General features: G+C 40.5%; 2 protein-coding genes across 7 annotated transcripts in view; one reads left to right on the forward strand and one right to left on the reverse strand.

Annotated features, from left to right (window-relative positions):
• CRYZL1 (crystallin zeta like 1) overlaps positions 1-14480 on the reverse strand; it is a 35264-nt gene extending 20784 nt beyond the window's left edge. Inside the window, exons 1-5 of one of the 4 annotated variants that reach the window (XR_007155544.1) lie at positions 14259-14463; positions 12600-12684; positions 4640-4711; positions 2934-3011; positions 237-309 (exon numbers count right to left, since the gene is read on the reverse strand). Coding sequence is in view for 3 of the 4 variants with exons in the window: in XM_047874514.1 (XP_047730470.1) it covers positions 237-309; positions 2934-3011; positions 4640-4705 (217 nt within the window). In the remaining variant the exon portion in view is untranslated. Of the gene's footprint in view, positions 1-236; positions 310-2933; positions 3012-4639; positions 4712-12599; positions 12685-14258 lie in introns of all 4 variants that reach the window. The other 3 variants (XM_047874514.1, XM_047874512.1, XM_047874513.1) reach the window with 3 other exon arrangements.
• A 619-nt stretch (positions 14481-15099) lies between these two features.
• Positions 15100-25811, forward strand: part of ITSN1 (intersectin 1) — a 219826-nt gene continuing 209114 nt past the window's right edge. The window contains exon 1 of one of the 3 annotated variants that reach the window (XM_047874631.1): positions 15100-15321. The gene's annotated coding sequence lies outside the window, so the exon portion shown is untranslated. The remainder of the gene's footprint in view (positions 15322-25811) is intronic. The other 2 variants (XM_047874628.1, XM_047874630.1) reach the window with 2 other exon arrangements.

Here is a 25811-nt window from a genome sequence, read left to right on the forward strand (position 1 = left end):
CTCATGGATTTAAACACATAATCCCTAAATATTTACTAAACTCTAATAAGCTCTTCAATTATAAAACACCAATTAAGTTCCATTTTTCTTTTTAATTAAAAAAGGGAAACATTTCTGTATAATTAAATTTCACATTTGAGGAAGTATATGTAATTTTCTGTACTGGTAAACCAATTAGCTACCATTTAATTCTTTCATCTTAGAAAATAAATAGATATTTATATCTATAAACTTACCATCTAACACAATTCCAGCAATTTCTCTCCCAACAGGAAAGAACTCTTTCTCCATCTTCATTTCTGCTAGAAGCTAAATCATGACAAAGACTGTTTACTGTTAAGAATAAATCCTGGCCTTTTCTCATATATGAGGAACGCAAGAGCAAAAATCAAACCACAGAAAAAACAAATAGGATTTAATTTTTGGAGTTAAGACAAAACAAGTAACTTCACAGAATAAGATTCTCTCTACAGTAGGAAAACAAAGAGTTTGCTGAGAAATTAGTTGATATGGAGAATTGAGGTATGTGTGTTATTCAAATCACCATTAACACTCTTTGTTTAGCATTTTTATGTTGCCAACAAAAATTATGGCCCAAACTCTTCTTGGTTGACTAAATACTTTTTATCAGTCACTTCATTCTGGTGGGGCGAAGGGAATTTGGAGAGGGCCTTTTTGAATAGAGGGGATGTAGGCAATGAGAACAGAAGGTTCTCTGTTCCCACGTCCTTAGAAATCATATGAGCTTCTCACAAGTCCTAGGTAAGGGGCAGATGGGAAAGGTGATGGATATACAGAAGGGCAACTGCCATATAATTTCAGATTTGAGTTTCTTTTTTTAAAGGATAAATTCTTTTTTATTTTATTTATTTATTTATTTATTTTAATATTTATTTATTTTTGAGAGAGACAGAGACAGAATGTGAGTGGGTTAGGGGCAGAGAGAGAGGGAGACACAGAATCCAAAGCAGGTTCCAGGCTCCAAGCTGTCAGCACAGAGCCCGACGCGGGGCTCGAACTCACGGGCTGTGAGATCATGACCTGAGCCGAAGTCAGATGCTCAACTGACTGAGCCACCCAGGTGCCCCAAGGATAAATTCTTTTTCAAGAGGTTAGTATTTTGTTAGATTCTGAACAAATTAAGTACTTGACTTTTAAAGTGGCAGAGTGTACATAAACCTGTAGTTTAAGTTCCTGCCACTTATAACGTTATAATAATATGAGAGATGCTAGACAGATTTAAAGAGATCATAGGATTTTAGGAACAGCAAGAAAAATACATTGATATAATTCTCTTGCATATTTCTTTGTTTTTATTTTTTTAAAGTAGGCTTCATGCTTTGCGTGGAGCCCATTGCAGCACTTGAACTCATGACCCTGAGATAAAGACCTGAGCTGAGATCAAGAATTGACTGAGCCACCTAGGCACCCTTCTTTTATTTAAAAATTTTTTAGATTTCTGGTGTATACCTAATTGCCAGAAAAGTCTTTTGTTCAGTGTGCAACTTTATGCTTTTCCTAAGATTTTCCTATGACATTCTCCTGGAAATACTGGATGTTCTACAGTATTTCTTTTGTGTGGACATGTCATTTCATGTGGCCATGTTACATCTTCATTATGGACGTAACAACTACCTCCTGTGCCCTTTACTCGCCACAAGTATTTTCTTGCATTACCACAGTTTCCATAACCATTCCATAAAGGTTAATAGTTGGACAATATTTCATTAAACTGATTTTACTCTAATGGACCATTTCTTTCTGCTAGATAATTTTCCTAGACTGGGATTTCAATGAATTTTTCATAGTTTTAAAAAGAACACCTTGGGGGGTACCTGGGTGGCTCAGTTAGTTAAGAGTCCAACTCTTGATCTTGGCTCAGGTCATGATCTCACAGTTTGAGGGTTCGAGCCCTGTGTCAGGCTGTGCTGACAGTACAGAGCCTGCTTGGGACTCTCTCTCTCTCTGCTCCTTCCCTACCTGCACTCTCTCTCTCTCGCTCTCAAAATAAATATATAAACTTAAAAAAAAAATAAAAAGCACACCTTGGAAGGAGTACCCGCACTTCTGGTGAAAGGATTTCAAGGTTATCTTACTAATTCACTTCTCAAGTCATGCTCATGTTGCCCAATGGAAACCTATGACTTTGCTCTGTAATTTTCCTAAATGTGACTTAATCGCAGAAAACTTTTAGATTTCTAGAGATTATGATGGCATTATAATCCAGTTAGTTAAGGGTCCAATAAAACTACAGTATTAATCTTTACAAAACTGAGTAAATGGACCTGCTTTACCATGGCACATTTAACCACACTTTATTTACTATTTGAAGACTTTTCAAGTACTTCGTGTCAATAATGGAAGACTACTGTGGGGTGGTATGAGGGTGGGATATGTATGTATGAGCAAGAGGGAAAGACAAAGAAAAATGACAAGAAGAATGTGAACTCTATCTAAAGACATTAACTAGAAATATCTACAGAATAGTTAATAAATCACCGATGAGATTCCTAGTTTTATTTTTAGTATATTTATAAAAATAATTTCTTCCTTGATTAATAGGCTATAGTAATTATAAATTTTCAGCCTTCCACAGTGTAGTTTATAAAATATTTCATATAATAATATAAAATGTAGGATAATAATATAGTTATTAGATAATAATATAGAATAATATAGTTAGATAATAATATAGTTAGATACTAATATAATGTAATAATAATATAATATAATAATAATATAATATAATAATAATATAGTTAGATAATAATATAAAAACACACAAATTCACATTATATATCCTCTCTAGCTGTTTTAGTGTTCTAAGGATGTTAATTTCTTGGCACTCAGAAGTCAGTTATCATGATTTATTTGTACACTAAATATACCAGGACACTCTCATTTGACTTTTGGTCAAAATAAAAGCATCGTACCTTTGTATTTATCTGGCTCAGGGCACAAGCTTTAACCTGAAGTTTCACATAGTTATCCTCTGTAATAGGAAGATTTTCCTAGAACCAAATGATAATATTCTTTTGAGAACATGCCTTTATGTTGTGAAAACTGCCATACATAATTGAACAAAACTAAACACACCCCACCCCAAATCTTATAGCTAATTTAACTGAAAAAGCCATAAGCAATTATCAAATAATACAGAATGCAAAAAGTAGAAAGGGAATTTGGGGATAAAATGTTTAAAAAGCTGTAGGGTAGTTATTTTGAAAATGAATGGATACCAACATGGGTATATGTGTAGGCAGTAAATTTTTAGGGTAACAAAGTAGAGCAAATACCATACTTTTTTTGAATCTAAATAATCTCAAAGCATCAAATCTTTGCATGTACAGGGATATCCTTATAAACATGACATATAACCTTCACTGATTTTGGAATTTTCTTAATGCTATAAATGAAGTTGTTTAGTGTCACTTGTGTATCTTATTTAACTTACCTTATTTATATCTGTCTTGGACATTTCAGCATGCCACATGGGATTTTGGGGTCAAAGCACAAACTTAAAGGCATTTAATTATCCCCTTATTCCACAGCTAGATATACCTTTACGGCAAAGAATCGTTCACACTCAGGCACTCAATATCATCCACCTATTATATTATTTATTACATATATTATCACTTCTGCCAAATAACCATATCCCGGCAACAATAATTAAAATACTTCCCTCAACTCCTGATATTCCCCCAAATTAGATCAAAAGCTGGGTAGGAATATCTACTTGTGTAGCCCCTCCTATAACCTATCAAAGAGATCAGTGTTTTATCTGACATGGACATGATACTCTGGGAGTGTCTCTTTGTAAGTTTCAGATTTGATAGTATTTGGTGATATTATGAAGATATTCAATAATATCAATGAATATGTGGATTTTACTAATGACTATATGAACCTGTACATGATTCTTCCCAAGAGCCAATCAAACCTCTGAGAGCTTCATCCTGACTCAATGGCAGAAACCCAGCTGTTTGAGATTTAGACTCCTGACTTAACTTTAATTTTGGAGTTAATGAAAGATAACAGAAAAACTGGATTATGTTCATGATCTAGAAATTCTTATTACTACCATGAAATGAATATAGCACTTAGTTTTGGGCCCTAAGTTGACAGTGGAATGATTCTGGCTTGCCACAAACCTTTCAATCACCAACACATGAAAATTCTACTACCTGTTCTTGGTCAAAAATGAGAGACAATTTAAAGTTTAGCGAATTAAATTTGCAAACCCCAGAAACTAGTGTGGAAAACAATGCTTCCCCCCCCCTTTCATTTTACAACATGAGAGAAATATTTTCTGAAATATGGCTACAATCTGAATACTCACTTTACTGTGGGATTCTGAATATGCTGGGTTAATTCTGCAACATATAAGACTATCAAGATTACTCTGTTTTCCTAATTATACGTTATACCACCACCCTGAGGAACTAAAAACTCCTTTGCAACTCTTTAAAAAAATATATTTATACCATAATATGGACCATCATTTTCACCTAAGACTAAAGCACTTTGTAAATTTCATTAAAGTAATTTTATCTCACTTAGTTCCACTTAAAATAATAACAGGTCATTTAAAACTGATTCTATTACATATAGGAAATAATCAAACCATTTTTCTTACCCTTTCTTGAAATACAAATGTTATTTCTTCATTTGTAGAACTCTTTTGAAAATATAAGCCTTTCATAGTCCCCTAAAAAAAAAAACAACCATATATATTTATACATAAATATGAAATGAAGTATCTCCCAGACCAAATGAAAGCAAAAATTGAAAAATAATGCTGGCTGGAGTGCCAGGGTGGCTCAGTTGGTTAAAGCATCCAACTCTTGATGTCAGCTCAGGTCACAATCTCATGGTTTGTGAGATCAAGCTCTGTGTTGGGCTCTGTGCTGATAGCGCAGCCTGCTGGGGATTCTCTCTCTGCCTCTTTCTTTCTCTCTCCCTCTCAAAATAAATAAACAAATAAACAAATAAACATTAAAAAAAAAAAAGAAAAATAATCCTGGCAAAGGATAAATGTAGTTTTCAAACAATTTAGATAATAATTCCTGAAAGTGATTAAATAAGAGAATATGTAACAATCTCTGGGTACATGTCTTACTAAGAATGTAGTTCAACCTTTCACACAAAGGTGAAGTGCTTGATTTTACTTTGCTATTCAGTAAAAATTATTAGACGCAGTTAAAAAAATTTTTTACAAGGGCCACAGAGCTCAATTTTAATTACCAAAGGTGGTATTTAAAGGGCTGTCGAAGTCTTAAAAAAAAAGACCATTAAAAAGCAAAAAGTGAAGTGAAGACACTTATTAAAACCGTATCCCTGATTCTTCTGTATCAGTTTATAAACCACTTAGTGGAAGTTCTAAAACTATATTCTGTGAACTTATGGAAGCATCTCTAAGGATTCCACAACTGTTTAATTTTCATAACATAGTTGACTCTCAAATGAGTTAACTGCACAGGTCCACTTACATGTGTATTTTTTTTTTACAATATAGTCCTGTAAATGTTTTTTCTCTTCTTTATGACTTTAATAACATTTTCTTTTCTGTAGCTTACTTTATTATAAGAATACAGAATATAGGGGCGCCTGGGTGGCGCAGTTGGTTAAGTGTCCGACTTCAGCCAGGTCACGATCTCGCGGTCCGTGAGTTCGAGCCCCACGTCAGGCTCTGGGCTGATGGCTCAGAGCCTGGAGGCTGCTTCCGATTCTGTGTCTCCCTCTCTCTCTGCCCCCCCCCCCCGTTCATGCTCTGTCTCTCTCTGTCCCAAAAATAAATAAACGTTGAAAAAAAAAAAAAAAGAATACAGAATATAATATATATATAACATACAAAATATGAGTTGATTGTTATCAGTAAGGCTTTCAGTCAACAGTAGGCTATTAGTAGTTAAGTTTTTGGGAGTCAAAACTTACACGTGGATTTTCAGCTGCTCGGAGGGTTGGTTCCCCTAACCCCAGTCTTGTTCAGGGGCCAATTGTAATTGTATGGCAAGACTATTTCTTTATTTTATTTTATTTTACTTTAGAGAGAGAGAGTGCTTATGAGCGAGGGAGAGGGACCGAGGGAAGGAGAGAGAGAATCCTAAGCAGGCTCCATGCTCAGGGTGGAGCCTGACACAGGGCTCAATCCGGTGACCCTGGGATTATGATCGGAGCCAAAATCAAGAGTCAGATGCACAACTGACTGGGCCATGCAAGTGCCCCAAGACTATTTCTTAATGTAAATTTTATAGAAGTATAAAATATACACAGCAAAGTTCACAGATCCTAAATGAAGAGCTTACTGAATTTTACAAAGTGAATATGGCCATGTCACAGCAAGAAAACATAACATTACTAGAACTCCAGAAGCTCCCTTGTTCCCTTTCTAGCCACCACCTTCCCCTAAGGATACTCAACATCCCAAGTTTCAGTAGCACAGATTACTTTTGTCTGTTTTTGACTCTCTAGAAGTGAAATCATACTCCTTCATGTCTGGTTTTTCTCTCAATATTATGTTTGTGAGCATCATCCATGTTGTTTCCTATAGTTGTAGTTCATTCATCATCCTTGTTATACTATATTCTATTGTATGAATAAATTACTATTTCTCCATTCCACTCCAGACAGACATTTGATTGTTTCCAGTTTGGGCCTTTAACAAACTATCCTGTTAAGAACATTCTTGAACATACTTTCTGGTGAAAGTACTATTATTGCATTTAATTTATGGATGAGAAAAAGGAGTCTTCCAGAAGTGAAGGTACACACCTAGGGTGTCATAGCACCAGCTGGGCCAGGGCTGGGCCAGACCAGGTACTACCCACTCCAAAGTCATTTCTCTTGACCATTACAGTTAATGGTTTTTCTATTGAGCTGCTAACCTTAGATATGTCACTTAAAACTAGAATCCTATACCCTTTAGTTCAGGACTGACTGATAATTATTAAGTACTTGTTAGAACTGGCTATATAATTTGCAGGGCTCATTGCAAAATGAAAGAGCAGGGAACCTTCTCTAGAAATTATTAAAATTTCAAGACAGTGATAGCAGAGAATTAAACCAAGCACAGGTTCCTTCTGAGAGCAAAGTCCAGTGTAACTGCATAGGTCCCAAACCACGAAGCCAACCCTGTATGTTGAGTCTTAGTGGATCTAATGGATCCATAGAAAGGGTCTTTACTGAGTAGTTTGGCAATGGTTGCTGCTTTTTAGAATGTGATAATCAAATGCTGGAGCTAACAGACATGAATACACATTCAAGACATAGAAACTGTGTATATAGCGCGGCACCTGGGTAGCTCAGTTGGTTAAGTGACAAGTCCTCATTTCGGCTCAGGTCATGATTTTACGGTTCCTGGGATTCAGCCCTGAGTGAGGCTCTCTGCTGACAACACGGAGCCTGCTTAGAAACTTCTGTCTCCCTCCCAGGCTCGCATGCTCTCTTGCCGCTGCTCGCTCTCTCTTTCTCTCTCTCTCTCTCTCTCTCTCACAAAATAAATAAACTTCAAAAAAAAAAAAAACACTATATATGTAGCATGTATCAATAAAGTATAGAAAAAATAGGCCGAGCGAGGTCTGATGTTAATTCAGTTCTAACCCTTTGATTGCAGGTGTGTGTATGTACAATGTTAAAGAAACCTTTTCTGCCTAGCTTTCAAGGCTGCCTAAAATGCATACTCTCTGTCCCTAATCTACTTTACTCCCCCATTTCTCTAACACACACTCTCTTTCTGAGCTAGTCAGTGACTCCACGCCATCTGGTCACCCTTGTCTCAGGGCTTCCAGGCATTGCTTGTTCTCGGAGACTGTGCTGAACTTACTCTACAGATTCTGCGAACTGAATGAAACTCAAGTCCTACTCCTTCTCTGAAATCACTCCCAGTAACATTTAATCTACCCCATCTGTTCTATGCTTCCAGATTTTGTTACGTACTGACAAACAAAACCTTGCTTTTATTTGCTTACTAACTAGTAGGTTTCCCAGCGATAGCTTGGGAGAATCAATATCTATTATTATTAAATAAAGAAAGAAATCACTGCTTCTACTCAATTGGGAGCTACTAGTATTTCCCTTTTGAGGAGCGGAACAATTACGTAACAACACTTTGATTTCAAAGCATCTCCTGTTGTAATTTTGGAAGCCACTGTTTCCCCTGCCCATGGTAACTTTTTTGTTTTTAAGTTTATTTACTACTTTTAGTAACCTCTACACCTAAAGTGGGGCTTGAACTCATAACCTGGAGATCAAGAGTCGCATGCTCCTCCAGCTGAGCCAGCCAGCGCCCCTGCCTACTGCATCTTAAAACAGGACATGTTTCCCAGATCAAGTCACATGGACCTCACACTGCATACACCCCAATTTCAAAGACCCTGGGAGATAACTACTTGCTTGTATTCCTAGTTTCCCCTAAAGCAATGCCAATATTTTTAATCAGATCATCCTAATTGGTTCTTCCAGACTTAGTCGGTCCAATAAAAAACCACGTGGGAACAAAAAGACCCTCAAAGTTACAAAGTGAAGGAAAAAAAGTGTTTTTAGAAAACTGGTCAGAAGAAAATTGAGGAAATGCTATTTATTTGTTTTGCAGACCACAAGAATGAATACTGAGTTCTTAAACTAAGAAAATGGTATTATGGGTGGTATAGTTTCTTAGGCACTGGTCTAGACTAAATGCAACACTTAGTCCACTATTAAATGTTTACTGAATGTAAAGATATGTGTACACAGAAAATAAAATCAATATTTTATAAAATAAAAATATAAAATAAAGAATATAATACTTATCATGCCATTTCCAAGAATGAGTGTCATATAACTTCAAAATATGTTCTACAGTAAACTTTGTGAAAAAGTGCTACAGAAAACTCTTAAATGAAAGTAAATCTGTTTAAAAACATAGGCTGATATGCCCTATAAGAAGCATAAAGATTTTATATTTTTCCAGGTATGTCAGATTTTATTTTATTTTTATAAGCTTATTTATTTATTTTGAATAATGCGAGTGGGGGGAAGGGCAGAGAGAGAGAGAGAGAGAGAGAGAGAGAGAGAGAAAGAGAATCCGAAGCAGGCTCTGCACCGTCAGCCTAGAGCTCGCAGCAGGGCTCAAACCCATGAGCTGTGAGATCATGACTCAAGTGGAAACCGGGACGTTTAACCAATTGGACCTAGGTGCCCCAAGGTATGTCAAATTTTAAACATATTTGGCATAAGTCCACAAACTGAGAATTATGTTTTTAATACTTTAAATTTTTATAATGGTCACGTAATACCTATTAAAAAATCTGGAGAAACAAAAATTAAGTCAGAGATCAAGATTAAGTCTTGATCTCAAGACTGTGAGTTTGAGTCCCATGCTGGGTGTAGAGATTACTTAAAAATAAAATCTTGAAAAAAGATACCTATTTTAAATAATTTATTCAAGAAGAAACACTTGAATATAACACTTCAAAAAAAGCAATTAAGAAATACTGATCTTGGGGCGCCTGGGTGGTGCAGTTGGTTAAGCGTCCGACCTCAGCTCAGGTCATGATCTCACGGTTTCTGAGTTCGAGCTCAGAGCCTGGAGCCTGCTTCAGATTTTGTCTCCCTCCCGACCCCCCCCCCCCACCCCTCACTCACTCATGTGCTCTCTCTCTCTCTCTCTGTCATAAATAAATAAACATTAAAACAAATTAAAAGAAAAATACTGATCTTTAAAGGGATTTCTAGAAAATCAATGGGAAGAAATTTCAAATGATTTCATCTCAGTTATAACAGCAACATGAACTCCATTTGCTCTTCTGCAACACTAAACCCTCAAGGAGCTCATCTTTAATAATTGTAAATAACTGTAAATAAAACCTCTACACTTTCAAATCCAGTGTTCTGAGAGTTTCAGATCTACTTCAAATTCAATAGGCATAAAACCGAAGCTTTCCCCAAAACAAGATTTTGTGGTACCAATCTTAAGTCATCAAGGATATTTTGGACTCTATCATAATTCCTTCCTCTGTATTAAGTTATTGACCATAAGGTTTCCTTTTCCTTTATGACGTCCCGGCTCACCTGTTTACTTTCGGTTTTGTTGGGTGTTACCACAAGGGATGTGCTAACATCTCAATGCCTTGGGCCACTGCCTAGTGGCTTCATTTCTTCCCTCATCCAATCCATCTGTTACTCTATGGAAAATGTAATTCCTGAAAGTCCAAACTCATATGTGCTCAAATTTCTATTAGTCTCTAACACCAACTTTGCAACATTGGCAGCCACTTGGGGTCAGGATTCAGTTATAATATTTCTAACCCACCTGCTTTTTAAGAATATCAAGGATATACTGACTGTCAAGCAGCTAAACTACAGAAAAAACGTGAAGTCTACTCTAAAATATGGCCCCATATATTTATCATCATGCCAGGACTGGTACACAGCATTATCATACTAGCTGCCTCAATTGTAATGGGTAACTCTTTAGTTATATTGAAGAGGTGACTTAATATTAAGTTTTAACAGGGGCGCCTGCGTGGCTCAATCGGTTAAGTGTCCAACTTCAGCTCAGGTCTTGATCTCACAGTTTTTGAATTCGAGCCGTGCATTGGGTTGTCTGCTGTCAGCACAGAGCCTGCTTCAGATCCCCTGTCCCCCTCGCTCTCTGCCCCTCCCTCGCTCACGCTTTCTCTCTCTCTCTCTCAAAAATAAACATTAAAAAAAAAAAGAGTGACTCCAGAAAAATGCCTTCTTTAAAAAAAAAATAAGTTTTAACAATGTTCTTACTCTTCTGTGGGAATTTGCATACATATCCACATATCAGATAAAGAAATGTCAGACCACATGCCCAAATACTTGGTTAATAAATATGGTTAGCATCATCAGGGGCGCCTGAATGGCTCAGTCGGCTAAACACCCAACTTTGGCTCAGGTCATGATCTCACAGTTCTTGGGTTCAAGCTCTGCATCAGGCTCTGTGCTGCCAGCTCGGAGCCTGGAACCATGCTTTGGATTCTGTGTCCTCTGTGTTCTCTCTCTGCCCTCACCCACTTATACTCTGTCTCTGTCTCTCTCTCAAAAATAAACATTAAAAAATTAAAAAATATATATGCTCAGCATAAGCAAAGTAACTAGTTGGAGGTTTTGTTCAAATGTCATTACTTTTCAGGTTGTGCAGAAAGGTAGTCCTAACTAGATAAAACCAGCTCTGGTTTTTAAAGAAGGAGGTAAACGGGTGGTTGTAATAATTAGAGGACTTCTCTGCATTTAGACAACAGGCTCTGGGAATCTGTATAACCTAAGGACACTGCAGAAACAATTAGCACACAGGTGTTTTGCTGCACACAACTGCACTAGCTGCATACAACTGACCAGAGGGGAACACAAGGGGCTGTCATAGGACTCCCACCTGGCTAAACCCTGAAAAGTTTTTCAAGTTAATAACGTGTTATAAGAACTTTCTACTTTCACATTTCAGATAATCTAATTTAAAACAGGAAAATTCATGAAGTTGCATGGTTCCTATCACTGGAAGGATTTATACAGAGGCTAGACACACATTTACAGTGGCTTCACAAACAAGATTCAAGCATCAGTTGAAGAGAATGGGAGATATGATGACCATATTAAAGCGACAGCCTCTTCTGATTGTGGCAATGGTGTGATGTGATGAATGACCTTTTCCCCTTTATGCTAGCTCAATCATGTGACACTGGGACAATGTAGGTGGTGGGTACTGAGGGAGATAAGCGATTGATGGATGGATCCTTTCTAAACCTCTACCACACTCTCCCTTCTCCAATTGATTTAAACAATCTTCCTTTTAACTAACATTACTGCTGTTTGTAAATGCTTCTTTAATTTTCCAATCCACCATAGGATCTTTAAGAAACCATTTCTTGCTTCAGAAGCAAAATAACTGTAATTTTGACTAAATATGTACTAATAAATCCAACATAAAGAGAAAATAATTCACAAGATGTATATTTCTTACAACATATAAAAATAGAAATAAATATTTAGCAAAAGATCATATTTTAGTATGTGTATTTTTGCTTTTCTAATCATAAATCTCCTTAGTTCAGCGTAGTACTGTTTGGTGGGCCTAGAAAAATCATAATGTTGTCTTTGAAATATTCAATGTGAAGGTCACAGGAGCAAGAATACATTCATTTTTAAGAATAATAAAAACAACAAAAAGACTTAACCACAAACAAAACCAACAAACACGGTGATTCCACAGTGAAACATTCTAAGAATTTCTAAGCTTTCCCACCCTCTTTCTTCAGAGAGGCACACAAATGAATCAAGAGCCATTACTGCCCGGATATACTACTGGGGGAAGTTATATCTTTTATTACTATTTACAATATAGGAGACGGCCCAGTCGGTAGAGCATGCAACTCTTGATCTTGGGGTCCTAAGTTCAAGCCCCGTGTTGAGCTAGAGCTTACTTAAAAAAAAATGGAGAGTCGTAAAACTACCAAAATATTTCACTGCAACTGACGGACAAATTGAACTTGTATGAGGGAACCCTCTCTGTTTGAAATCTGAACACTTCATCTGCCATAAAGTGGAAAATAAAAATTATATACTGCAAGGGCCGACAGGATTTATAAGTCAAAACTGACCTGAATTTGAATCCTGGTTCTCCTACTTACTAGCTGTATGACTGCAGGCTAATATTTTAACCTTCTGGGCCTTAGATTCCGTTACCTACAAAATAGAGATAATAGTAATTACCTCCAAGGGTTGCTGTAAGGATTAAATACACACAAAGAACTCAATACAACACCTGGCACAAAATAACCCTGCAAAAAGTGTTGGCTATTTTTACTATTTCTGCATATTGGGCATAGAAGCTCTAAAGTTGTTCTGAGGCCCATCTCACAGAGCAGCAGAGGGTTTGGGCACATGCAATCCTTTGATCTTTAACAGATTTAAAAAAAAAAATTCTTTTTTTAATGTTTACTTTTGAGAGAGAGAGAGAGAGAGAGAGAGAATGAGCAGAAGAGGGGCAGAGAGAAAGAGAGGGAGACACAGACTCCGAAGCAGGCTCCAGGCTCTGAGCTGTCAGCACAGAGCCCGACACGGGGCTGGGAGGGACCCAGGGCTTGAACTCATGAACCGTGAGATTATGGCCCATGGCCTGAGCCGAAGTTGGACGCTTAACCGACTGAGCCATCTAGGCGCCCCATGACACTTTCTAATTTCTGCAGTGGGCAACCAACCATACACCATCTAGACTTGCGCTCTCCAGTAACAGCAGTCACTAGTCACAGGTGGCTAAGGAAAATCTGAACTATGTCTAGTCAGAACTAAGATGCCTTGTCAGTGTAAAATACACATTGGATTTCAAAGACCATATTAAAAAAAAAAAAAAAAAAAAGAATTGGGGCACCTGGCTGGCTCAGTCAGTAGAGCATGGGACTCTGGGCGGTTGTGAGTTCAAGCCCGCATTCGGGGTAGAGCATACTTTAAGTAAAATAATTTATAATATTTCACGTTTAAAGTATTTGATTAGGTGTTGAGATGATAAATTTTGGACTTAAATGAAACATAGTGTTAAAATTAATCACACGCGTTTCTGTTCATGTTTTTTAATGTGGCTACCAAAAGAGTCAAAATTAAGTGCCTCGCATTATAGTTGTTATCAGGCTGAGCTGATGCATAGCCTCGCTACTCGCGACGTGGACTAGCAGCACCCGGGGAAGCTTGTTAGAAATGCAGACTCCCCGGCCCTGCCCAGACCTACAGAGTCAGCATCTGCGCGTCAACATGGTACTGAGATGATTCTTACACGTCGCTCCAGAGTTTTTCGCTGTTTGTCTTAAGAGGGCATATCTGGCCGTATAATCACATGAATGCGAATATCCTCGCTTTAGGTAATTGCTCATCGAAAAAGGAAAGTGAAGGAGGAAAAAGTGGTGGCAGAGAAACTGTATGGGCGAAAGGAAAACTCAAATTATAGGAACAAAAAGAAAGCAGAGGGCAAAAATTCAATCTGGGGGATTCAGTGGAAGGGAACTGCCACACTTTTGCTTCCATAAAGGTAGAGGGAGATGCAAACTGAGATAAAACCTACAATCAAAACCTGTAAAGACCAGGAAATCGCGTCAAGTCTTTCCCGCCCCTCAGCCGCCTCAGCTAAGCTAGGCCTGGGCCCGAGGGGGTCTAGGGTTGGGGTGCAACGCGAACCACCATTCAGCCCAGGGTTGCACAGTTCCGCAAGGCGTCCAACGCCCAAAGCCCCGCTTCCCAAGACACAGAAACCGGATCCGGGGGCTCACCTGCCTCCGAGCCGCCCCAACCGCCTGCAACTTCGCCACCGCCACCGCCACCGCCCGCCACCTTGGAGTCCTTTTGCAGAGAGCCCGCCCCTGCTGGCCCAGGCGCTGCTCCCATTGGGCAGGTCGCTCGTCAGTCGTGAACCGTAGGCTGTGGAGAACGCTATAGCAACCGAACTCGGAACTACACCTCCCAGAATGCTCTGCTTGAAGGAGAAGCGTCACACCAGGGGCGAAATACATGGACGAAATTGTAGTCTCCCGGATAGGTTCCGTTTTATGCAAATTTATGTTAAAGACCACACCCTTCCTCATTCCAACCATTTGCCCTACCACCTTCCTTGGAGTGTGGCCCGCCTCCTTTTCGCCTCCTTGTTCTCTCCTTTAAAATCTTTTGTAACTAATTTAGTTGACTGCGTCCTAACTATTGCCTCGCACGACAACGGACAGATGCAACAAAACCTTGGAACAAAACCTCCATAACTCCGGTCAGGGAAATCCCAGACCAGAAGCCTCTGGTTACACCTTCTGGGAAGAGGGCAGGGAGAATAGGGAGTCCTATTCCCCGCCTCCTTTGCGCTTGATGATTGGTTTATTTGGCTGTCATTCCGTCTTCTTCCATTTTTTTTTTTTTTTTTTACCGCCCGCCGTTCCCGTTCTCGCGGTGGGCGGGGGTAGCGGTAGGGGGCGGTAAGGAGGTGCGGACCCCTTCTTCCGATTGGCCGACTGTTCGTTCCCACCCATCTGTGGGCGGAGATGGAGGGGTGGAAGGGGGCGGGAGAGGCAACGGAGGGAGATGAGGAGATACGTGGGAGCGAGGGAGCAAGGGAGGGAGAGAAGGAGGTAGAGAAGAGCGGAGGAGAGGGGAGGGAGCGCAGCTTGGTTGCTCCGTAGTACGGCGGCTCGCGAGGGAGAATCCCTAGCGGGCTCCGGGACGCACGGAGAGGCGGGCGGGCAGGCGGGCGGGGATGGTGTGTTGGGCTGAGGCTCCTGCGTCCCTCTCCGCCGCAAGTGAGCTGCACTGATTTGTCCCTGGGGCGGCAGCGCGGACCCGCCTGGAGATGAGGTGAGGAGCTGGCTGGACTGGGAGGCAGCGGGGGCGGGGGCGGGGGTCTGCGCAGGGGTCGGCGCGATGGCCGCCCGGGGCGCCTGTCCCTCGGGCCGGCGCGCGTCCCTCGGGCCGCCCTTCAGCCTTTGCCGCGCGCCCGGGAGGCGCGGCACCCGCCGCCCCTGCGCCTCGTCCTTCCCCAGCCTCCCGGGGGCGGCGGCGGGGCGGCCGGCTGGCCCGCGTCGGGAGGCCGGGACGCCGCGGCGGGCCAAGGGGGTGGCGGCCGCTGGACGGGCTTCGGGTTGAATGAGCATCCGCAGTCCCGGCCGGCCGAACGGGGTCCCCTCCCTCCCCAGGGGGCGTGGAGCGGTCGGCCCTTCCAGGGCTGACCTCGCTGCCCTCCGCCGCCTGAGCGTGGCGGGCCGGCCAAGCCTCGCCTCCCCGCCAGCCTCCCGGGGATCCGGAGCTCGCGGGGAGCGGCATCGCGCCGCCCGCCTCTCCCTCGGGCCTCGAGTCCCCGGCTCATCTCTTTTTCTGTGTCGTGTGCCTGCGAAATCCCTGTCAGTGAAGGGCGGTCAATGCCGTTTGGCCCTAAGTCGTCCTGCCTCGGCTGACTGATGGTATTTAACAGAAAGCGGCTCTCCTTTCGGTGGTAGCGCGTCCCCGGTGTCTGCCGCCTCTCCTTCCCTTCTTTACGCACAGACGCGGTTTTATGGTGTGGACCCGAGGCACAATTGCGGTCTCTTCTTGCTTGAACGAGGAAATGTAATCAGAATTCCCAGGAAAAGGAAACCAGCGAGGAATGGCTTGCACCTTCCTTTACTTCTGTTTGCCTTTGGATTAGAAAACAACTTCGCAGATAACATTTCCTATGGGCATCTTTTGTTGTGATTCATACCAAAGAAGGCTTTGCTTTTGAAGAAATACATTAGCGTCTTTTTCTGTTGGGTGGGAGGCTACGGAGATTTTTGATAGCCTCTTAATATGAAAGTTTCCTTTAGAACTTTGTCATCATCCGTGATATTCTGAAGGCAGCACCAGCCTGGAATTTTAAATATATGCGCACTCCGGCAGATGCGTTTCTTTGTGCTTATCTCCTGGCATCCTACACTTGTTGTGTCCGTGGTCAAACGTGCAAGTAATAAAAGCAAGTACAATAAAAAGAACAGATAATAAAAACACTGTACGAACAAATGCGTCTGGAAAATCTCAATTCCGTTAACGGAGAGGCAGTGTTCCTAATCCCTTTGAATGGATGAAGAACGGGCTCAGAGATCTCATGGATTATGTAGTGGACAGGATCTGAGGTTAGGAACTGGGGCCAGGACCCAGCAGGCCAGCTGGTTTGTGAAGTGCTACTCTTAACCTCTAAAATGGGAGGAATGTATTTGTCCTGGATACCTTTATTTTTAGATTACTTAAGGTGCAGAGGCTTAATCACCCCCCAACCCCTTTAGGGTTAGGATTTCTACCTGTCTGTCTCGGAGACCAAAATGCTGTTTTTGTTTAAACATTTTTTTTTTCTAGTTTACTTGAAATTTTATGTTGCACTGATAGGTGTTTGCTTATAACCAAAAATGTACGTATTTGTAATGTTGAAGAGAATTCTTTCTGTAGGAGGTTGGTAAAGAACCCAGGAATTTTCAAGTAATCTAAATTGGAAATGAGGCACACTAATCTAGTGATTGCATTAAAACTATTTAAAACTACTTTCAGTAGCTCCAGTAAGGAGCATTTCTGATAGAACTTTTTTAAAAAGGTATTTCTTTATCTAAGAATGTATCTGTGGAAATTGCTGAGACACGGGGCACCTTCACAAAACTCTATTATTATTATTCTGCCTGAGTAAGAGGAAATGAACAAATTTTTGATGTACTTTGGAACCCTGTGGATTGTTCAGATACTAAGCATTGTGAAATAGGGCATAAAATGAGTGGTAGCAAGTTAGTTTCCTGAAATGTTTGTCCCTCTTAGCATTTTTTTTTTTTTGCACTTGACTAGAAATTTCTTTTTTCCTAATTCTTGATTCTATTGGTAGAATTCAAGTTCTTCTTTTCACCAAATGCCTAGATTGAGGCAAATTCAAATCTGCCATAAGACGTTGAGGAGATGTTGGTAAATTCCTCCATTCTTCTCATCTTTTTAATTTGCTAGATTTGTGAATTATACAGAATTAGTTACACGAGGGTTGGGTTTATGTTAGTTCAAATCCCACTGCCATTACAGCTATTCTCTTCTGAATGGCTCCACTTACTACTAGTGGGTTTCTCAGAGTCCGGATCTCAGATCGCATAGATCAGCATTAAGTGAGGTTCTTGTTAAAAATGCAGGTTTTTCTGTTATCTCACCTCGGAATCAGACTCCTGGAGTGAAGCCCTGGAATCAGTTTTTTGAACAAGTTCTCCAGGAATTTCTCCCGCAATAGTAAAGTTGGAGAACAGCTGGCATTATGTTTCCATCTTGATGAGCACCTCCTAAGGCCATGTCCTGAAGTGGATAGCAATTTTTTTTAAGTAACAGCGTAAGGTTTTTTTTTTTTTTTTAATGTTTATTTAGTTTGAGAGAGAGAACGCGTGAAAGGGAGCATGTGGAGGAGGGACAGAGAGAAGGAGAAAGAGAATCCCAAACAAGCTCCCTGCTGTCAGTGCAGTGCTCCATTCGGGGGCTTGAGATAATGACTTGAGCTGAAATCAAGAGTCTGATTTAACCTGCTGAGCCACCCAGCAACCCCTAAAAGAGGAAGTTTTATATCTTTGGCTGCAAATAAAAAACGGACTACGACCTTCAGATACGTAATGCACCTGTGTATAATATACCTTTCAGAAGAGCAGAGGCTTGGTCATCATTGTTATCTCCATTAAAATAGTGCCTGGAAGGGGCGCCTGGGTCAGTTAAACGTTGGACTTTGGCTCAGGTCATGGACTCACGGTTTATGAGTTCAAGGGCTCTGTGCTTACAGTTCAGAGCTTAGAGCCTGTTTCAGATTCTGTGTCTCCCTCTCTCTCTCCGTCCCTCCCCCACTAGTGCGCACGCTCTCTTTCCCTAGTAAACAAATAAACATTAAAAAATAAAATCTTTCTTTGTAAAATTGGTCTTATTACTTAGTGGTCAGTGGTCACTGACCATTTTATAAATTAGGAACCTCATTTACTATGCCCAGTCATTTCTGTAAGTTTGGTTGGCACTGGAAGTAGAGAACCTTTCCCAAGCAGAGAACGCTCCAGGTGGTTAAGCTGGAAAGAAGGCTCCTATCAAAATATCTGCTTAGAGACTCAAAATGTAAATTTAAGTCACAGTGTGGTGGTAAATTACTATGTTATCAGTATCTCAAAATACCATTTGACACGCTATCAGCCCAACATAATGCTGTGAAAACTGGTTTACAAAAAATACAGAAAATTGGTATGTTTTCCAATTTCATTTTCATCCTAATAAGATAGGACCTTCACTCCTTTCTTTCAGAATCCATTGTAGGACCCCATAAATAACAGCTTCTATTATGTAGTTGAGGGTGCTGAATAGGAGTAAAATTGCTTTTTAAATTCTTTTTAATTAAAAAAAAATTTTTTTTAATGTTTATATATTTTTGAGACAGAGAGAGACAGAGCATGAACGGGGGAGGGTCAGAGAGAGGGAGACACAGAATCTGAAGCAGGCTCTGGGCTCTGAGCTGTCCACACAGCCCGATGTGGGGCTTGAACTCACAAACCGCGAGATCAGGACCTGAGCCGAAGTCGGACGCTTAACCGACCGAGCCACCCAGGCGCCCCAAAATTCTTTTTAATTTTTTTAATGTTTATTTTTGAGAGAGAAAGAGGCAGGGTGAGTGGGGGAGGGGCAGAGAGAGAGGGAGGCACAGAATCCAAAGCAGGCTCCAGGCTCCAGGCTGTCAGCACAGAGTCCTATGCAGGGCTCGAACCCATGAATAGCCAAAGTCAGACTCTCAACCGACTAAGCCACGTACGAGCCCCTAGGAGTAAAATTTCTATAGAAAATTGGGTTTGACTATGTAGTCTACGACTTTATTCTAATCCCTTAACTTTTCAATGCTACAGTGTTTTCAGTTGAATGGAAATAATAATAGTAGGTTGACTTTAAATACTTCAAAGTGCTTTCATAAGTTCTTGAGATATGTTCACTTAATAAATGGTAATTAGGATAATGAGAAGAATTGGAATATATAAAATTATATAAAACTCAAAAGCTAATCCATTTAATTTTTGTGCTACTGCACTTAATGGTAGTAAGTAGAAATCCATTGCTTGAAAAAGAAGTCTCTTGCTAATTTCTTGGTACTAAATATGTATAATTTTTAAGTTGGAAAAATAACCATTAAAAGTGTTTAATAGGGGTGCCTGGGTGATTCAGTTGGTTAATCATCCGGCTTCGGCTCAGGTCATGATCTCACAGCTTGTGAGTTCGAGCCCTGCGTCAGGCTCTGTGCTGACAGCTCAGAGCCTGGAGCCTGCTTCAGATTCTGTGTCTCCCTCTCTTTCTGCCTCTTCCCCGCTCACACTGTATCTCTGTCTCTTTCAAAAAATAAATAAACATTATAATTTTTTAAAAAGTGTCTAATAAACCATCACATATTATGTAAATATATATATATATATATATATATTTGTTCTAAATAAAGATAAACCTTGTCATCACTTTTAGCTTAATTGTACATTTCAGAACCAAACTGCTAATCCATGAATAGCCCTTGTATTTTAAAGAATTGCATCGGAGTACCTGGATGGCTCAGTCAGTTAAGCATCCAACTTTGGCTCAGGTCATGATCTCGTAACCTGAGTTTGAGTCCCTCCTCTGGCTGTGTGCTGAGAGCTCAGAGCCTGAAGTCTGCTTCAGATTCTATGTCTCCCTGTCTCTCTGTTCCTCCCTTGCTTGCTCTGTCTCTCTCTCAAAAATAAATAAAGATTAAAAAAAAAATCGCATCTTTATGGTAGAAAAAATTGAAATACAGAGAAGTAAAAAGAAAACTATAAAATACTCATAAGTCCACTAACTCAGTAAGTATCCCTCCAAACCCTCTCTTTGTGTGCATGTGGCTTTTTATATACAGTTTTTGGTAACAAATATAGGATCTTGCTAAACATATGATTATTTTGTAACTTGGTTTTTTTAGTTTGTTTTTTTTGTTTTGATTTTTGCTTAACATAACACCTTACCATGAATCTTTCTGTGTCAATATTGACAGTTATAACAGTTTAATAACTGAATAAGATCCCATTTTATATGTGATAATTTAACCAGTTAATTTTTATTAGACATCAGTTTGTTTCCTTCCCCCTCCCCCCCCCCCCCCCCCCCGGTTATCAATAACTCTATAGTTATTGTACTCCTACATACATCTCTGTATACTCTTGAGACATTTTTTTCCCTTTGGATAAGTTTCTAGAAGCGAAGTTGCAGGATCAAAGTATAGTACATGCTGGTTTGTAAGGTTTTATTGATACATATTGCCATTTAGGAAAGTTGTAGCAATTTACATTCTTTTTTTTTTTTTTTTTAAATATTTATGTATTTTGAGAAAGAGCTGAAGCAGGGGTAGGGGCAGACAGAGAGAAAGAGAAAGAGAATCCCAAGTGGGCTCTACACTGTCAGCACATAACTGGACGTGGGGCTCAGTCTCACGAACTGTGAGATCATGACCTGAGCCAAAATCAAGAGTCTGACGTTTAAACGACTGAGCCACCCAGGTACCCCAGCAGTTTACATTCTTGTAGTGGGGGATGAGAGTCCTGTGTTCTCTCCTACTTCCTTTTTTGTAGAGTGACTTAACCAATAACAAACGTAGTGAATTATTATTTTTAGGAAGAATGGCATGTTAATGTAACCTGTTCAGGAGTGGGATCTGGAAAGTCTGAAAATTCATACACCCATGATAGTGATAGTTAACATTTAGCAAGTCCTTTTGCATCATTTTATAAACACTCACTCAATCTTTGCAAATCTAACTCAGTCTTTACAAAACTGCCCTTTTTTAGATGAATACGCCTTGGAAACTAAGGTACCAGTAGTTAAGGAACTTAAAGAGCCAGTAAGTGGCTGCCCAGATGTGTTGATGCCAGAGCCCAAACTCTCAGCCACAGTGCTGGATTGCCTGTTCCCTGGACGTGATTTCTAGGCCTTGGGGTATTTTTTACATTCCTGATTTCTATTCTGGAATAACCTAGAGATTCCCTGATATGTATTAGTTTATGGATCAGGCGGGGTACAAATTGGAATCCCTCTCAAGATTGAGAAGTCAGTAGTATATATTAGCTCACCAACAAGCCTCGTCTACTGTCTAACATTCACCTCTCAGCAGCTTGTTAGTCTTTCCTCTGTAGTGGTTTTCCTGAAGTGCCCCTGCGTGGAAAGCTGGAGTAGAATCACAGAGGAGACTAGTGAAATTTGAAAAAGCAGTTCACTTGTAATGTGGCCTTGCCTTGGAAACATGATTGCATCCAGGTGTACAATCAGGGAGACAGCAGAGCGTCTGTCCAAACATTTCGATGTTGGCCAGTTTGGAGATTTGAAGCAGCCTGTTGGAAGTTCACTTCAGGAATGTGAAGGCCTCACTGTGGAGGGATGTCACGGATCCATTGGGAGATCGTTAAAAAACAAAACAAAACAAAAAACCCTCATAAACATGATGGTAGAATATCATTAACATTTTGTTGCTAAGGTTTGTAGCCTTCTAACAAGGTGAATTTGAAACAGGTTAAACTATTTAAATTCATCAGTGCTCTTTTGACCTTTTCCTAGTAGAATTAATAATTGGCAACTTATCTTACTAGCTTATTGGCCCAGAGAGAGCATTGGTGAAATCGCTCTGGCTTTAGGTCTCTTGGCCTGAGTTTGCCTGTGCTGAGGTAGGACTGCCACGGGCTCAGTGTTAAGTTGGTCACTGACACCCATTCTCACTATTGTGTAGTGTGGGGTTCCACCAAGGTTGTGCGGGAACGGTGCTCAGGTACATTTCACTCTACGAGGAGTGTGTACTGAGGGATGTGTTGGAGTTTGGGATTCAGCTGAATAGGACTGTGAAAATAACAAGGTCATAGCAGTTGGTCAGTTTTGTTTTTTTTTTTTTTAATCCTTGGTGGTTAAAATTAAACGCCCTGTCCTTCATACAGGAGGGCAGTGCTTTTGATCCTCTTGCTTTAATGCGTATTTTGCCTTGTTTCTCTGTCTGTGATGGTTTTGGTCATCCTTGGTCTGCAAGTGTTCTGGTGAGCGGTGGCATGGATTTGCAAGACATGGATACAGCTCATGGAAGTGAATGCAGCCACCTGGCTTTTAGTGCCATGCTCCGACCAACCTACTTCAGGAGGATGCTGGCTCTTGTGATAAAAGCATAGGAAACAAGATGCCAGTGGATCCCCTTGTTTTTTCTGTGTGTGTGTGTGTGTGTGTGTGTGTGTGTGTGTGTGTGTGGAGGGCTCATTACTTTTCTCCCAGGCAAATTTCCCGAGCAGTTACATTGTTCTGACAAGGGCCCTGTTTTGTATCATAAGCCGTTGTATAAACACACAACACCTTCCTGAACACCGTTCCTGTGCATTATCTATGATAAAAGTCTGTTCGTTGTGGATTCAATGTTTTATAAAAATCAATTTCTGCTGCAAACTTAAGATAATAGATTTTGAAAACAAGTAATCTTTCAGTTTCTGGAATTGTTTAGACCCCACTGCTGTATTCGGGCACAATTGAGATTTTACATTTTGGTTACTGACCTATAAAAGCCGTAGAGCTAGTATGAGACAAACTTTCAAAAATTGACAAATCAGTGCCATTCCTGGTATATCAAGTTTCTGTGAGTAAAGATCCCCCTCTTTTTTTCTCCCGTCTCCTTTGCTTATGATAATTACTATTAAACAAAGTCAGAAAATGATAATACACTTATAATAGGTAGTATTTTCACATACCTTCAAATATAGTCATTATAATTGTCTTAAAATTCTTTAAATGATTACAGAAATTGAGGAGGAACAGAACGTGTTAGAGAGGTTACTAGGATGTAAGCTTCAGGAAGGCAGGGAGTTTTGTCTGTGTTGTTCTCTGCTTTATCCCCAGGACCTAGAACAGTGCATGAGCACTCAGCAGTTGGCTGTCAGCATGCTGAATAGATTAGTGTTTGAGGACCTGATTGTCTGGAGGCCAGAGTCACCCAAGTGCGGTGAGCACAGGAGAGACAGGTGAGGAAGAAAGGGGACGGCTGGTTTGGATTTTATTCAATCAGTGGAAGTAGGAAACGAATGTAAGTTTTAAGCAGGGGAGTCCCATGCTTTGCTTTTGTTTAAAAGGATCACTCTGGGGGCACTTGGATGGCTCAGTCGGTTGGGCATACGACTTCGGCTCAGGTCATGATCTCACAGTTCGTGGGTTCGAGCCCTGCATTGGGCTGTGTGCTGACAGCTCAGAGCCTGGAGCCTGCTTCGGATTCTGTCTGTCTGTCTGTCTCTCTCTCTCTCTCTGCCCCTCCCCCACTCATGCTCTGTCTCTCTCTGTCTCTTGGAAATAAATAAATGTTAAAAAAAAAATTAAAAGATCACTCTGGATGTCATGTGGGGAATGCCTTGCAGGAGAGCAAGAGAAATGTTGAATTGACTCTACCTTCCATCATCTGTGAATGTTGACATTCTTCCTAGCCTTGTGGTTTTTCTTTAGGGTGAAGATACTCTGGATAGGGTGAGAAGCATGGTGATTTGCATAAACTTTTTAGTGTTCTCGTTAAACTGCTGCCATCATTGATCAAATCAAATAAAACAATGTAAAGTAAAGATCAGGAATAATTTAACTTTTTAATCATTAAGTTAATTGGTATTATAAATACAGATTTCTTTTTTTAACGTTTATTTCTGAGAGAGAGAGCGCGCGCGCGCGCGCGCGCGCGCACACACACACACACACACACACACACACACACACACACGAGCGCAAGCGCATGCGCATGCGCAAGCAGGGGAGGGGCAGAGAGAGAGAGGGAGACACAGAATCTGAAGCAGGCTCCAAGCTCAGAGCTGTCAGCACAGAGCCTGATGCAGGGCTCAAACTCATGAACTGCATGACCATGACCTGAGCTGAAGTCAGACACTCAACCAACTGAGCCACCCAGGCACCCCTAAATACAGATTTCTGGTAGAGATTTTCTGTTTACATTTTTTGGTGAAAGAAACTTCAAATATAGGGAACTGAATCCTTAAAATAGGTGTTTTACGGCTTGAGTGTCTATAGCTCTTTGCTTTGAGGAAGGTCTCATTTGTAAACCGCTGCTATTGTCTGTCCAAGCTGGTGTTTTAATTAGTATCAAAGGGAGGGAAATACTGCAGTAATTGTAACCTTACATTACTTCCTTAGTTCAATTAGTTTTAAACCACAGCCATTATCTGTTATCTTTAGTTGTTTTGGTCTCATTAGATGAAGTAATATTGCAGTTGTGTTGTGATTCGGTATTTTAAAAAATAACGTTTTTTTTTTTTTTTCCTTCACTCCAAAAGCAATACATGTGTATTGAAGAAAACTTTTGAAAAGAAAAAGAAAAACAAAAGTGGGCCTTTTCTCACTATCCAGCGATGACTATTCATACGCTGTGAGGGGTCAACCTGCTCAGATTTCTCAGGAAGTTCGGTGTGTGAGCTTCTCAGTCTGGGAGGCATGACAGCGTGTTAGGGATCAGGGCACTGAAGAGGGTCCAGGGATGGGGCAACCCAGGGTCTGTCAGACTACTCATTCGTGGCCCTGGGAGGATGCATGTTGCTGTTACTATACCTTCTAGTTCTTCAAGAGAGGCTGGAAATCCAGAAGTACGGCTTTAATATGAAATCTCCCAATTTTTATGTGGGCCACAATTTTTATAAACACACTGGGGTTCAAGCAAAGCAGACCTACTAAGGGCTGACTTCAGTCATTGTTGCCTTACAAGTTTATAATCTCCGTACATACAGTTGTGTAGCCCGTTTTTCACTTAATATATTGGAATATATTCCAGGCCTCAGCAGCTTGCTGCTACTACCCCCCAGTGTGTTCCCCTGGCAGTGTGGACCTATTTTGTGTTCCCTCACCACGATTGGGTAAAACCGTTTTTTAAAAATCGAAGTTTTATTTAACTTGCATTTTCCTACTACTATGAGTGAGTGTGAACATTTATCGAATGCGTATTGGCCCTTCTACAGATTTCCTTGATCACCAGCCACCTTGCTAGAACTCTGTGCTCCAGGGGTGTTTTGGTCATTTATCCCATATTTCTCAACATTTATCAACATAACATCATATACAGTCAGTACCACATTAGTCCTGCTAATTGGGCCTAATGGCAGGCATTATCCCCCAAACCTGAGCACACCTGTGACCCATTTGAAAGTACAGTAGTTGCTGAGTTTGTTCGGTGAACGTGGGCCATGTGCCCTGTGTCCTGGCATTGCTCTAGATGTCCAGCCTTGAACCAAGACAGAATCTCAGCTCTTTAAGATCTTACGGGTCTTAAATTTTTCATTTCTCTTGGGTTTTTCACCTAGACC

Source organism: Prionailurus viverrinus, chromosome C2 (genome assembly GCF_022837055.1).
Source record: "Prionailurus viverrinus isolate Anna chromosome C2, UM_Priviv_1.0, whole genome shotgun sequence".
NCBI classification, from domain to species: Eukaryota; Metazoa; Chordata; class Mammalia; order Carnivora; family Felidae; genus Prionailurus; species Prionailurus viverrinus.